Raw genomic sequence first — 15,131 nt, forward strand, 5'->3', positions numbered from 1 at the left:
AGAGACGCCGTCTGTTTATAGTTTAGAGCCCAGATTTGGGGAAAAACGGGTCGACTTTCAGTAGAAAAACAAACTGAGTTCAGCTTCTTTTATTAATAAGGGTTTAAAGTGACATCACCATCTATTTGACTGTGAAGAAGAGTTACAGCCTCATACGACACCCAGCTTCTGAATGTAGCTTATGAAATATGAAAGTTATGAAGAACATGATGAGCTGAACTCATTCTGATGCCGGGGGCGCGAGGTGGCAATGAACTGTGTTACATAACAAGAGCCCACGTGAAATACATTAACCTAGGTTCTGGTTTAGGTAACATTTAATGCCATTTTGAGCTCCCACAAGTTAAAGAATCTAGTACATTAATTCATACAAGCCGTAAAAGAGACTGAAGTCGTTTAAACCGCAACAGTACGTTAACTTAACGGTAGCTAAGCTAAGCTAGCAGCGTAGCTAACTGTAAACAAAAACAACCCGCACATTTGTGAGGCTTTCCGGTCATTCTGCTAATCAAACTGCCCAGCAGCAGTGAGATAAGGTGACTCGCTCCTGGTGCTGTAATGCTGAAGATGTTTTACGTTTGAACTGAAGAAGCCCTCGATAGACGAGGGGCGAAACGTCTCGCCTGGAGTAATATTAGCTGTTAGCGGGTGATCCAGATCCAAAACGTAAAATTCCTTCCCAGGATTTTGCTCCAACTGACTGTCTCCCTTTCTTTGCTCACACCAGCAGCCAAGGTGCTCAGGCCGTTGGAATAAAATCCTGGGGAGGATTTTTTACTTTCTGGACCTGGATTACCCACCTCTGGTTTGTCTAACTACGTAAGCTACGTCACACAACGAATCCAGAAACAAAACACAGAGGACGGCACAGGATAAACTTGGTCATTATCAGTCGGTTAGACAGTGCAAGAAAGTGCTGTTTTTTACCCCACTCTCCGTCCTGGTCGATGGAGAGGTCAGACATCTCCTCCTCCGGCTCCTTCTTCTCCATCGCTGTATAAATGAGGCTCATCGGAGCCTCGACGTCTAACAGTAAATCCGCAGACATTCTTTCTCGGATGCATTAGTGACGCTTACAAACTAAAATATGAAGCAAATGTCGATTCAAAACATCTCAGCGCTGCTCAAAACACGTCCCGTGTTCAGCTAGGAAAACACTACAGAGCTCTTACGTAGTTACACGTCTTGCTTTACCGTAAATCTACGGCTGCCGAAGAGGCTCAAGCGGTACAGACAGAACGAGAGCGTGAGAGAGTGAAGCCTGGCGCCTCATGATGGCAGCAAAGGGCTCAAGTAGAGTCTATAAACTTGTAGGGAGGAGAATCTCCACTCTATGGATGTCTTCCATGTTTCTCAAACGCTAGAGGGCGCCCCCGAGCGAGTCCAAAATGAATGGGTTGCTATGGAGCATTTGAGCAAAATCATAGCTTATAAATGCGTAAATACTTGTAATGTAACACAGAACAGCACAAAACGTTTTAACACCGCTGTTGTATTTTTAAGAGCTTTTAAACTCGATTTATAGGAGTTTTAAAACGGCGCCTCTTGTTCGTCCATGACGTCAGTGAGCGCGAACAGCCAATGAGCTGCTCCGCTAGCCCATCAATCATCCCTCTCTAGCAGTAAAGCCCGCCTACTGCTGCCCAAAACCCGTTTGCTGTAGTAAAAATGAAATATTTCGGTGGGTTTTCTTTGTTTTTTTTTCTTCAGTGAAATACATCCTTCTACATTCTAAAATGAAAGAAATGTTATGGGCGAGTGATTAGAAACTATTTTAACTTCTTGTTTTTAACCGTCGAGCTCCATTCACTCACATTCATTGAGGATTTGCTAGCGGGCGCCCTCTGCTGTTTTTGATATAACGGGGGAAATAGGAAGTGGCCAGACTCCTCATAAACCGGCTCTGGCGGCGATTTAAACTCCTATAACTCGAGTTTAAAAGCTCTTAAAAACATAACAGCAGTCTTAAAATGTTTTATGCTGCTCTGAGTTGAGGAAATGATTCTATTCTTTTACATTAAAAAAGTTTAAGGATTTATAAACTATGATTTTGCTCAAATGCTCCATAGCAACCCATTCATTTTGGACTCGCTCGGAAGCGCCCTCTAGCGCTTGAGAAAACTGGTAATTCTCCTCTCTACAAGTTCTCTGGTGTAAGCGCGCAGCCTGAAAGTGCAGCCTGGCGCCTCAAGGTGGCTGCAAAGGACTGAAGGAGAGTCCGTAAACATGTCACACTGTGTGTTGGTTGTTTTCTGGACGACTGGCCTGTTGAATCGAAGCTCCTGTATGATCTCAGACACCAAGAGGGTTCCAGTTTATTCATGTTCCAGTTGGTGCACTAACAAGCCCACTGCCTCGCCTCCAAACCAGGCCTTCAGTCAAATTTTCCTGAACAAGTTCATTAATTATCTGCTGTGTTTACACTGTAGGTGGGTTGAGTGACCTAAAACCCCTCAAGCCAAAGTATCATTAAAGGACCAATATCCTACATTTTAACCCCTGATGTCATTAAAGGGCCAATATCCTATATTTTTCTTATGTTTTAATTTTTTAAAAACCCCCTGACCTTTGTGTTGATTGATGTAACAAAACTAGTCTTATTTTATTTTATATCACCATGTCCAATACCTCTTTATCCTATGAAATATACAGGCTGCTTCTCTGCCCATGAAACTGATATATCGCTGATATCAGAAGAAGAAAACTACAGAGCCTTGCTGGTGACATCCTGTATAAATAAAAATAATGCGTGACCACGACGTAGTAAGGTGTGGGAACGAGATAATTAAGTCGTGGCTATGCCTTAGCAAAGCTAAGCCTTACTAAGCCATGGCCAGGCATTAGGATCTCGTTCCCACGCGTTAAAAAGGCGTGGCCATGCATTATTTTTATTTATACAGGATGTCACCAGCGGGGCTCTGTAGAAAACCACAAAATCTCCAAAATAGTAACTTTACAGGAGACGGAATAAACCTACTTTACTTTTAATGTAAGTCAGTGGAACCAAAATTTCATTTTAGGTCATTGATTTTAGTCCATTCATCATGAAATTGATATACAGTGTAAAAGGTAACAGGTCTTTTCAAATGATGTTATAAACTAAAAAAATGACAAAAAAATGGAGATACAAGTTTTTCTTCTGATGACAGTGATATGCAGATAAGCTCTGTTCTGATTGGCTGCCCTGCATGGTTCCTCATTCAAAACAGAGTTGGGGCTGAAATGCTATTTATAATTTCTATATAAATGGACGGAGCTCAGCTTAGAGTCTTCTCATACATCCCCATTCCTGATTTTCTATTGGCTTCCATTACAATGTTGGATAAGTCATCGCTATCGCAGCCATCAATCAACAATCCTAGCAGGAAGGGCGTAAGGCGTGTGTCTGACGTGTGTGAACATAACCATATCAATTTGTGAATAAGCACACAACTGAATTAAATCAGTGACATGTTTTATGGTTAACCTGCTAATGAAAATGTGCTAAATGGCTAACTCTGCTCTTGCTAAACGGTCCTTGGGAAGTGAAGCTGGGATGGAGGTGGGCTTCACGCTGCCTGAGCTGGTGGATGTAAGATGTGTCTGAAACTGAAAGCCCTGGTAAGAGTGGAGTTTTTAAACACTGTGTCCACTCACTGTCCACTCTATTAGACACTCCTACCTTGTCATTCCACCTTGTAGCTGTAAAGTCAGAGACAACAGCTCATCTGCTGCTGCACAGTTTGTGTTGGTCATCCTCTAGTCCTTCATCATTGGTAACAGGACGCTGCCCACAGGACACTGTTGGCTGGATATTTTTGGTTGGTGGACTATTCTCAGTCCAGCAGCAACACTGAGGTGTTTAAAAACTCCAGCAGCACTGCTGTGTCTGATCTACACAGACCAGCACAACACACACTAACACACCACCACCACGTCAGTGTTACCGCAGTGCTGAGAATGATCCACCACCCAAATAGTACCTGCTCTGCGAGGGTCCATGGGGGTCCTGACCACTGAAGAACAGGGTAAAAGTGGGTAACAAAGTATCAGGGAAACAGATGGACTACAGTCTGTAACTGTAGAACTACAAAGTGCACCTATACAGTAAGTGGAGCTGATAAAGTGGACAGGTTATGATGTTACTCCTGATATGCGTATTTTATCATTACTGTGATAAATTGTGTCACAATATGCTTTTCTAAGCACATCATGGATATTAACGTTGACTAACTACACTGCACTACATCCTTTAGGTTAACATATATGATTGCTTTATCTTCTATTGAGAGAATTTTACCGTTTATTTTCTTTCTGCAAGGTCTTTCACGGAGGCAGAATGGAGAAATAACTGTAGCTGGATTAGTTCTGTCTAATGCAGTGTGAAAGCCAACACTTGGACTTGGCATTTGGATACGTGTAACTAAGTCAATCCTGCTCTCTGGATGGCCTATTTAAAGCTCTAGTGCCTTCGAATACACTACTCTAAATTGCTCTGGACTGTTTATGGACCTGCTTATATTTCGGCACCTTTTCGATAGACCTAATAATACTGACTTGTAAGGATGGAGCAGTTTTGTTTCAGGGCAGGTTTGACAAGCAGAGCTTGAAATGATATCTTTGCAGGAATATGCCTAAATGCGCATCTTGACCAGACATTTATTTTATGCTTTAATAAACAAAGGTAAAGACGGCCTGGATGGCAGTAAACAGCTTGCTCTTTTGGGGGATATTCTTAGACCCTGATATGATCCTCCAATGTCAGACAGACGGGTGACATTACTAAAGATCAGAAGCAGGTGCTTATGGGCCTAATCTCGTTGGTCTCTTCAGGACAGGGTCGGCTTAACCCGAGGTGGTCTCACCCAATCTGTACCGGATTTTGTCCACTGCCGCTCCCGTGACTGCTTCACCTTTAAGACGTTCTGCTTTTCGAAGGAGAGGTTCAGCATTTTTTCCTAGAACGTCTCCAGCATGGTTCCGTGCCAGGTTTGTGTTGAACACTGTGGAACACGTTCATTATCCGGCTTCTCCCGCCTGGTTGCAACATGCTGGCTCAATTTGTCTTGCTGCAGGAGAGAACCGGGTCTGCTGTCTATTTCACGGTGGTTTGGTTTTAAGACACTTCCATTATGTTAGCATAAGTAGTTTTCGTGTATCTGTACTGAAGTTTTTCCTTTTTGGGCGACTTTTTACTTTCACTCCACTACATTTCAAAGTCTAATATCTGACTTTTTCCTCCACTACATTTTGAGAACATTTTGAGTCGTTCCTTTTGGTTTCTGTGTGTATAAAAACGTAACATGTCAAAACTAAAGAAGCGCAAAGCCAGAGCACCAATCAGGGCACAGCGGTCACTTTGTTTAGAGCTTGTTTTGACCTGTTGGTCATACCGACCCAGTGCAGCACACGGTTCAACATCAGCGCAGCAGCGTAAAATTTTGGGAGAGTCTGTTCAACATAAATGATGAACTAACCTAACTTTGTGTAAATAGAGCACAATATAGAAATATGTCCACATATGCAGTCGTGACTGACGCGGCTTTTTTCTGAATTTATACAAACACCATTTCATTTTATAGTAAATTAGTCTGGGCTGGTTTATGTTTATGAACAGAGACCTACAGATCAATATAGTAAAGGAGCTCATCTGTGATCCTGAGTTTAAAGCCAGTTTTTATTAAACTTAAACTTGGAACTAAGTTGTAAATAAATCTTAAACTGAAACTTTGCTTGTGTGTAAAAAGTGATTTCAGAGCCACTCGGTTCTCCCTGATGGAAACTGTTTACCTTCAGTGTTTTGTGCTTATGATCATTTTAATAGACGTCAGTGTCACTAATTAATGACGTTCTATTAAAAGACTGGTTTACCAAGAGAGATACTGGAGGATTTTCACCTAAAATGAGTTCATGAAGCGAGTCTTGTCATAAAAATGATAACAGGACATCAGAGCCATAATTACTCTTTTAGTACTTTTACTTTATACTTAAGTACATTTGAAGGTAAATATTTTAGTACTTTTACTCAAGTGGAGGTCTAAAGGGAGGAACTTCTACTTTCACTGGAGTAATATTTTACTTTGGATGTCTCTACTTTAACTCAACTACATGTGTGCTTTGTCCACCACTGATTATGCCACACATTTCTATTCAGTCAAATAGAGTACAGTCAGTATTTTGCTGTTGTCTGAACAAAACCTCATATCTCCAAAATCTGAACTTTACAGGAGAAGGAAAAAACATACTTTAATTTTAATGTAAGCCAATGGAACCAGATTTTTTTCCAAGCGATTTTGGGCTGACTAAAAGCTCATAAATAGACAGGTTGATTGAAGAAAGCATAAAAGACCATTTTCCACTATTTTTAACTTGAGTTTGGTCCATCAAGTTAATTGTGCCTAAACACTTCCATCCCCCCGACACAGACAGACTGAGGATTACCAGGTTAGTGTAACATTGAGGCAGCAAGAACATCTGTTTGGAATGGATTAGAGGCTTTGACCTTGCTGTCCACTGGTCCAGTTACCATAGGAACCAGCTGAAATCTCTCAGAGTTTACTGTGGTTACTTTAGCTTGCTTTATTTTGGTTCCAATAATGAAATTCTATGTTAAGAGCCAAGCTGATCAACACAGTGAGGCAGGTAACTTTGAAATAAGACAAACAGATAAGAAAACAATATTACAGGAACATCCTAACTAGACTAAACCTAATAAATACTGTCCTAACTTTAAGATAAACCCCAGAGGTGTCTTAACCATATGTTTTGTACAGTAACAGACTGCACAGTTCACTGTAAATAACATAATGATGCTACATTTATCTACACTGAAAATGGAGCTTTGACTTGTTAGTTTTTTTTTTCTCTAACAGCGTTTAAAAGCCCTAGACGCTGCAGAGTCGAACTTCACCATCCCTCTTATTACGTTCATGTGTTTGTATTGATTCAATTTTACAGTGATGGTGGTGAATAAAAAGGAGATGGAGCTGAACGTGTGTGTTTATTAGGAGGAATAACTAGCGTGCTTGGCTATAGTGATTGGGAAATGGAGACTGAAACTGTGGAGTGGCAACTCTGATAAACAGCACAAAGCACTGATACAACATTATTAACCATCAGTTTATTGCACTTTAGTTTTATTTGACTTTTTTACCTCAGTAACGGTAGCTAACTTTAGCTGACTGGCTAACTAGTTTGATTACATGTTTACATTTCAGCTGTGCACATATGGCCGGTTGCTAGGTAACAGGCACAACAGTTGATTGTCGACTTCAATTGAGTAAGTTAAGGTTTTCTAACTTGAGATGAGAAAAGATGCTGTATGATAAGAGAAGATTCTTAAATTAAGATCAGATTTGCTTTTGTAACATGAATTTGTGAAAAATCTTATCTTTACCTGTCAGATCTTACGTTAATACAAAAAGATGAGAATTTTCTGTAATATGGCCCCAAAATCGTCTCCCAATTCCACATAAGAAAACAGTATTACAAAAACATCCTAACTAGACAAAACTTCCTAAATTCTGTCCTGAATTTGAGATAAACCTCAGAGCATCTTAATTTCTGTTTGAATCATCTGTTTCTATTGTTTTGTGCAGTGACTGACAGCTTAGTTCACTATAACCAGTATAAAGGGTTTTTTATAACTGCGTTTTAAAATCCACGGACGCTGCAGACACGATCTCCACCGTTCCCTCTTATCAGCTTTGAGTGTTAATGCTGATGATGAAATATTACATGATATTGGTGAATATATATTATGTTGTGGTGGTGAATAATGAGGAGACAGAGCAGAACATGTGTCTGCTTATTAGGAGGAGTAACGTTAGCGGGCTCGGCTAAAGCGTTTGGGAAATGGAGACTGAAACTGTGGAGCAGCGACTCTGATAAACAGCACGAAGTGCTGATATGACATTATTTACTCTCAGTTTATCACGCTTTACTTTTATTTGACCTTTTTTACCTCAGTAACGGTAGGTAATGTTAGTTGTCTGGCTAACTAGCTTGATTACGTGTTTATGTTTCAGCTGTGCCCATATGATTGCTAGGTAACAGACATGAAAGTTGATTGACTTCAATCGAGTAAGTTAAGACTTCCTAACTTGAGAAAAGATGCTGTAAAACAACATTCTTAAATTAAGATCAGATTTGCTTCAGTAATATGAATTAGAGAAAAATTTTATCTTGACCTGTTGGATCTTAGATTAAGACAAAAAGATAAGAAGTTTCACTAATATGGCCCCTGAAATTTTCAATAAACGTCATGCACTCTGGACAGGGTTTAAATATCTTGACCACAGAAAAGACCACACCTTCAACAGTTGGCCTGAATGGAATGGTCCAGAAAAAGGCATTTTATAAATTAAAATCTTCACACATAAATGGAACCTAAATGGTTCTTGGCCTGGGTGTCCTGTTCTAGAAGAGGCCTTTAATGGGTTTAAAACCTTTATATTATGTTAAAGTGCTTTAAAATAGGACAAGGTTTTCACCATTCATTAAATGGAAAGTGCCTATTTGGCACCATTATTGTAGAGAGTGTATTCATGTTCTTTATAGACAAGGAACTGTAAAATTTACATGCACACTAATAATGTGATGAACTAAAGACAACCTTTGAGAACAGGAATAAACTGTACGGGAGGCAAATCCTGCCAAAAAGGAAATGAAAATGAAAACAATAAAATGTAAATGCAAACCTCTTTTTGCCATTTCTTTTTCCAAACATCTGCACAAATATCCTGCCAAAATTGAAAATGAAATGAAATGCCTTCATTTGCAATTTCATTTTTCACATGAGCACAAGCCGTTTGTGACAAAAATAAAAATAAATTTAAATCACCTATTTGTCATTTCATTTTAGTCGTTATTCTGTTTTTTCATGGCCAAATCTAAAATGAAAACGCTAACAGACAAAAGAGAACGCAAACTTCACTTTGGCTTTGGCTTTTCTTCATGAAATGCAGAATACATGTCAAAACTAAATTCAAAACACAAAGTTTACTTTTAATTTGACAAAATTAAAATGAAAATGCAAAATGGATAAATCAGACTGTCAGAATGAAAAGGAAAATGAAAACGAACATCAGCGCCACCTGCTGGAGATTTACATTTCATTTTCCAGTTTTCTATTTCTTTTTCTAACTGACCAACATGAAAATATATGTTAATTAGCACTAGGCAGGGCTACGGGAAAATTCGAACAAGAAGCTGGCAAATAAGAATCTGACTTCAGGTGCATGTAAGAAGGTGCTAACATTAATCTATTATGAATATCCACATGGATTACGGAATGTTATAACTTAGCTACAAAGCATTAACCAACATTATAAATAAATAACTACTACATAAAGTTAAGACCCCCTGAATAGACTACTAAATGAATTAAGCTTAATATAAAACCAGAGGAAAAAAAATTACATCAACAGGTTCTCTGAGCTTCACCAACCACATGATAATATCTACACATAAACATCACACAAACAATACGCATCACACAGACATGAGAGTGGATCACTGCGTTCCCTCCATTATATAATTCTATCCCACTTTCTGAGAGCAATATTCTTGAAATAACAGAATTTTGGACAGTATCTTTCTTAAACTGCCGCTCTGTGATGGTATTGAATGCAGTCCAGCAGTGATGTTGACCTCCCCAACATGGCGGTGCTGTTGACGTGCCTGGCTGGACCCAACATGGCATCTAGGTCTGTATATCTATGGGTACAATTTATTCATTTTTAAGTGTCAACAACTAAATGTAATATTTTTTTTTCAGTATTTAGTTTGTGTATTCTTTGCTTTTATCTCAGCTTCCATTCTTTTCAAAAACTTGCTCTAATTTTTTTACAGAAATCGGCACATATACTTTTCCACACCTCTGAAACCTCTGCTTTTTCTGCTTTAGCATGTCCAATCGACCTGACTACATGTCTTTGGACCATGGGAGGAAACCCACAGAGAGAACATGCAAACTCCACACAGAGAGGACCCTGGTCGCCCCGGCCGGGGAATACAACCCAGGCCCTCCTTGCTGTGAGGCGACAGCGCTACCCACCACGCCACCGTGCCGCCCAGTCCATAAAACCTTACTTCATATCTCAGCTGTCCAGTTTTGTTCCTGTGCAAATTTTCCTCTTTCTTGTCTGTTTTCTTTCTCAGTAACAGCTTCTCCACAGCTACACATCCTTTCAGACCCACAGCGCTGAGTCGTCTTCTCACAGTGGATGGATGGACAGAAACACCTGTGGATGTTTTTAGCTCTTGAAGCAGCTTGATTTTCTCCTCTCTCTCAGAGATGGAAGGTTTAAGTGCCGTTTATCCGATGGGGCAGAATTGGTGTCAATCAGCTCTTCCAGGTGGTTGTTAGGAGTCTAATATTCTCTGTAGCTTTAAATCAGTTTTTGAGCTCCAGTTTTGGAAGCTCCTGTTTATTCACTTGTTCTCCTTTGACATTCTCTTAATTATGCAAGTGGATTCTGTTTTATCTTATCCCCTCCGAAATATCTGAATGGCAATTTTTATGCTTGCCCAGCACTGAATTTGTAAAATATTGTGATTGAATTTGTTCAAAACTACGGATGTCAGGAGAGGCCATGATCTGTCGCTATAATTCTCTGGATTGTTATCTTGAGATAGCAAGATGCTTAATTAATTATTACAAGATAACAACTTTATCTTGAGATCACAAGATAATTAACTCATTATCTCAAAGCCCATTTAGTACAACCAGCAGTGATGTTGACCTCCCTAAAATGGCGGCACTGTTGAGGTGCCTGGCTGGACCTAACGTAGCATCTACACCTACAGTCTGGTACAATTTATTGATCTTTAAGCATCAGAGCACAGAAGCTTTTCACCTGGAAAAACTGATTTAAGGTTCACAATCAGACCTTAAAACCACTGCAGAACCTTTGAGGGAACATTTACACTGCTTGTACCTTGACAAACGAAAAATGTACCTGAACAGAACCTTTAAAAGGTGTTGGAGGTTCATCTCAAGCATCAGAGGCTTTTTTTCTTAGCAAATTCATAATACAAGGATTTTTAAAGGCAATGGTGTTAAACGTGAACAGGACCTGATTAGGAATTTATTAATTAGGAACTTGGCCTCATTGTTTACAAACACAAAACATCTCTGGATTCACTTAGAATGCATTTTCCCAGGTAGAGGCAGTGGTGGACAAAGTACACAAACCATGTACTTGAGTTAAAGTAGAGACACCCAAGGTAAAATATTACTCCAGTAAAAGTAGAAGTTCCTCCCTTTAGACCTCCACTTGAGTAAAAGTACAAAATATTTGCCTTCAAATGTACTTAAGTCAAAACTAAAAGTACTAAAAGATTAATTAACTTAATGCAACTTAGTTCCAAGTTTAAGTTTAAGTTAAAAACTGGCTTTAAACTCAGGATCACAAATGAGCTTCCTTTACTATATTGATCTGTAGGTCTCTGTTCATAAACATAAACCAGCCCAAACTAATTTACTATAAAATGAAATGGTGTTTGTATAAATTCAGAAAAAAGCCGCGTCAGTCACGACTGCATATGTGGACATATTTCTATATTGTGCTCTATTTACACAAAGTTAGGTTAGTTCATCATTTATGTTGAACAGACTCTCCCAAAATTTTACGCTGCTGTGCTGATGTTGAACCGTGTGCTGCACTGGGTCGGTATGACCAACAGGTCAAAACAAGCTCTAAACAAAGTGACCGCTGTGCCCTGATTGGTGCTCTTGCTTTGTGCTTCTTTTGTTTTGGCATGTTACATTTTTATACACACAGAAACCAAAAGGAACGACAGATTTCTCAAAATGTAGTGGAGGAAAAAGTCAGATATTAGACTTTGAAATGTAGTGGAGTGAAAGTAAAAAGTCGCCCAGAATGGAGAAACTTCAGTACAGATACACGAAAAAATACTTAAGTACAGTAACTGATTACATTTACTCAGGTACTGTCCACCACTGAGTAGAAGTCAGAGGAGGTGAAGGGGATTCTAGAGTCAGACCCACGTTTCTCCTACTGGGTGCGCTTTCCAATTAACGTTAATTGTGGTGGGAGGGGAAAAAAAGACTTGGGGGGAAGTAAAAGGAGGGAAAAGAGGAGAAGAAAGTGTACAAACAGGGCCCTCACAACCTGAGTCCTCTGCCTATTATATCCTTTGTTTGGGTGATGGATGTCCCAAAAGATTGATGATGTTGAACATCGTTGTCCAGCATTGTCCCACTAAAGCGTGCATAGAGGAGAGGATCACTTATCATCTCTACATGTGTACTGGCGGAGGGGGGGTGGTGGAAAAGCGGGGGCATATCTGGAGGAGGAGTGGGGGCATGGCTTTGTACAGCGTGACGGAGATGGAGTATGGAGAAGAGGAGCAGATGGAGAGAGAGGAGTGTCTCACCGAGACCTCCCTCGAGTTCATTAGGAGGAGAGAGTGAGAAGTTAGTTAGAGTTAGAGAAGAAAGAGGAGGAATTACACAAGAATAAACTCAATTAAACTGGATTTAACCTGTAAAAGTCACAGTTTTATCCAGTAATAACAAAGTCATGCTGTAATTTGATATGAATTATTTCTCACTGTTCATTGAAAAAATGGAAAAACTGCAGATTCTACACTTTTATTCAACCTCACTTAAGTTTGTAAGTGAAAGAGAAGGTGTTTATTGTAATAGATTAATGCTGTCTACTCTAAAACATGGAACAGGGTAGAAGTTGGTTTGAAGTGTTTTTGAGGTTTTAACTACTGTGAAATTTTGCTTTTGTTCAAGGTAAAGTTTTGCTTTCTGTTCTTTTATCCAAGAATTTTCTGTATTTTATTTTATATTATAAAGTATTTATTTGAATGGAATAAAAGCAGTTAAACTGCTTGTTACCACATTCTTTCTTTTTTCACCCTTTAAAGGCGTATTTTTTTAAAAATAAAAGTTAAAAACACAATGTGCCCTAGACAGTACTGGTTCTGATTTTTTGGGGGGGTTTTTTTGGATAAAGGTCTGAAGTGGCCAAACCAATTTGAGTACTATACAATATGAACTTTGTAGAATCAAGCCATTAAAATACATAAAGGTTATAAGAGAACTGCATAAGTCCTACAAGCACTTCTAATTTAAACCTTATTTAATTCAGTCAGGTTTGTTGAACATGATGGAGAAACAAATTATAATACCATTTTTACATTGGTATTTAAACTGAATGGAAAATTGATGTAATCAAAATACATAAGTTTGAATTTTTTTGGCTTAAATATTTTTTTTGAGTGTAGCAAGGATGCTACCTAGCTCATCCGCTGGTGTTATCTAGAGTATATCTCAAAAATAAACAAAACTTATGCCTCCTAAATAGATTTAGTGGAAAAGTCTAAAAGGTCTTATGCAATTCAATTAAATCAGTTTTGATTTAACAAAATTGAGTTGCTTCTAATGAATATTTATAAGTAAAGTATATTTTTCTGTTATTTAAATAAGGTTTATATAAATACTTGCTTAATGTTCACAATGGCCATAAATAATTTTTGAGTGTACAGTCTGTCAAAGCTAAGCTGCTTTCTGTGATGTCACAGAAAACAACTTGTACACTGTAAAAAGTGCATACTTAAAAAAATGACTTCTTGTGGTAAGAAGTAAAAGAACTAATTTCATTCAACTCAAAAGAGATACTTTGACTGAAAGAACTGTTCATTCAAAGTATTTATTTAGGTTGAATATAACTGGTTAATTTACTTGTTACCACAAGAAGTCATTTTACGGTAGATCTGACGAGACATTTTTTACAGTGTATATCTGCTTATTCAGCCTACAACACTTAAGTCCTGCCCACTCACACTGAAGTTCTAAGGAGTGTTTCAGCTTGGATTGTTTTTTGAATGAGGCCTTGAACTGGACAGCCAATCAGAACAGAGCTCATTTACATATGTTGGTCACAGTAACAAAAACAGCCTGGTTGAATATGAAGGATGAAGAGAGGTTGGAAAATAGTCATGTAAAAATGAACGGTAAGATTTTACTGTAGGGTTCTGTTCACGACACTTACATAAGCTTGTCATGACAAGCGATATAACCCTACATAATTATTTATTAATGCTTATTCCAACAGACATTATTTGCTATAAGTGTTACACTTTCCAATTTTGATCAAGGTACCCTTTATGACCAATGATGTCTATTGGAATAAGCATTAATAAACATTTATGTATTAAGTTATTAAGCTGTTATGACAAGTTTAGGTGTCATGTAGATTTATGAACTGTGTCCTACAGTAAAGTGTTACCAAATGAATTATGACTGTTTTTGGAACACAAAGCTACAGAAGCATTATAAGTGGACCTCGAGCCCTTTAACTGATAAACGTCATAGCTTGGAGTCGCTTTAATTCATTTTTGACATAAAAACATAGAGATAAAAGTTGCTGACACAGAATGTAAGTCCTACTCTAATTTCTAATTCCTACTCTAATAATAAAAATACACTTTTTTCATGTATCTGTGCTGAAGTTTTTCCATTTTGGGTGACTTTATTCTTTCACTCCACTACATTTCAAAGTCTAATATCTGACTTTTTCCTCCACTACATTTTGAGAAATCTGTCGTTCCTTTTGGTTTCTGTGTGTATAAAAACGTAACATTTCAAAACTAAAGAAGCACAAAGCAAGAGCACCAATCAGGGCACAGCGGTCACTTTGTTTAGAGCTTGTTTTGACCTGTTGGTCATACCGACCCAGTGCAGCACACGGTTCAACGTCAGCACAGCAGCGTAAAATTTTGGCAGAGTCTGTTCAACATAAAGGATGAAATAACCTAACTTTGTGTAAATAGAGCACAATATAGAAATATGTCCACATATGCAGTCGTGACTGACGCGGCTTTTTTCTGAATTTCTACAAACACCATTTCATTTTATAGTAAATTAGTTTGGGCTGGTTTATGTTTATGAACAGAGACCTACAGATCAATATAGTAAAGGAAACTCATTTGTGATCCTGAGTTTAAAGCCAGTTTTTATTCAACTTAATCTTGGAACTAAGTTGTAAATAAATCTTAAACTGGAACTTTGCTTGTTTGTAAAAAGTGATTTCAGAGCCACTCGGTTCTCCCTGATGGAAACTGTTTACCTTCAGTGTTTTGTGCTTATGATCATTTTAATAGACGTCAGCGTC

The 15,131-nt window shown here is 38.5% G+C and overlaps 1 protein-coding gene across 1 annotated transcript in view; it reads right to left on the reverse strand.

Moving 5' to 3' along the window:
* Positions 1-1,222, reverse strand: part of atf6 (activating transcription factor 6) — a 91,654-nt gene extending 90,432 nt beyond the window's left edge. The window contains exon 1 of the mRNA XM_017723734.2: positions 928-1,222. Coding sequence (XP_017579223.1) covers positions 928-1,048 — 121 coding nt within the window. The 5' untranslated portion in view covers positions 1,049-1,222. The remainder of the gene's footprint in view (positions 1-927) is intronic.
* Between the last annotated feature and the right edge of the window lie 13,909 nt (positions 1,223-15,131).

The sequence above is a fragment of the Pygocentrus nattereri genome, chromosome 4, assembly GCF_015220715.1.
Source record: "Pygocentrus nattereri isolate fPygNat1 chromosome 4, fPygNat1.pri, whole genome shotgun sequence".
In the NCBI taxonomy this organism is placed as follows: Eukaryota; Metazoa; Chordata; class Actinopteri; order Characiformes; family Serrasalmidae; genus Pygocentrus; species Pygocentrus nattereri.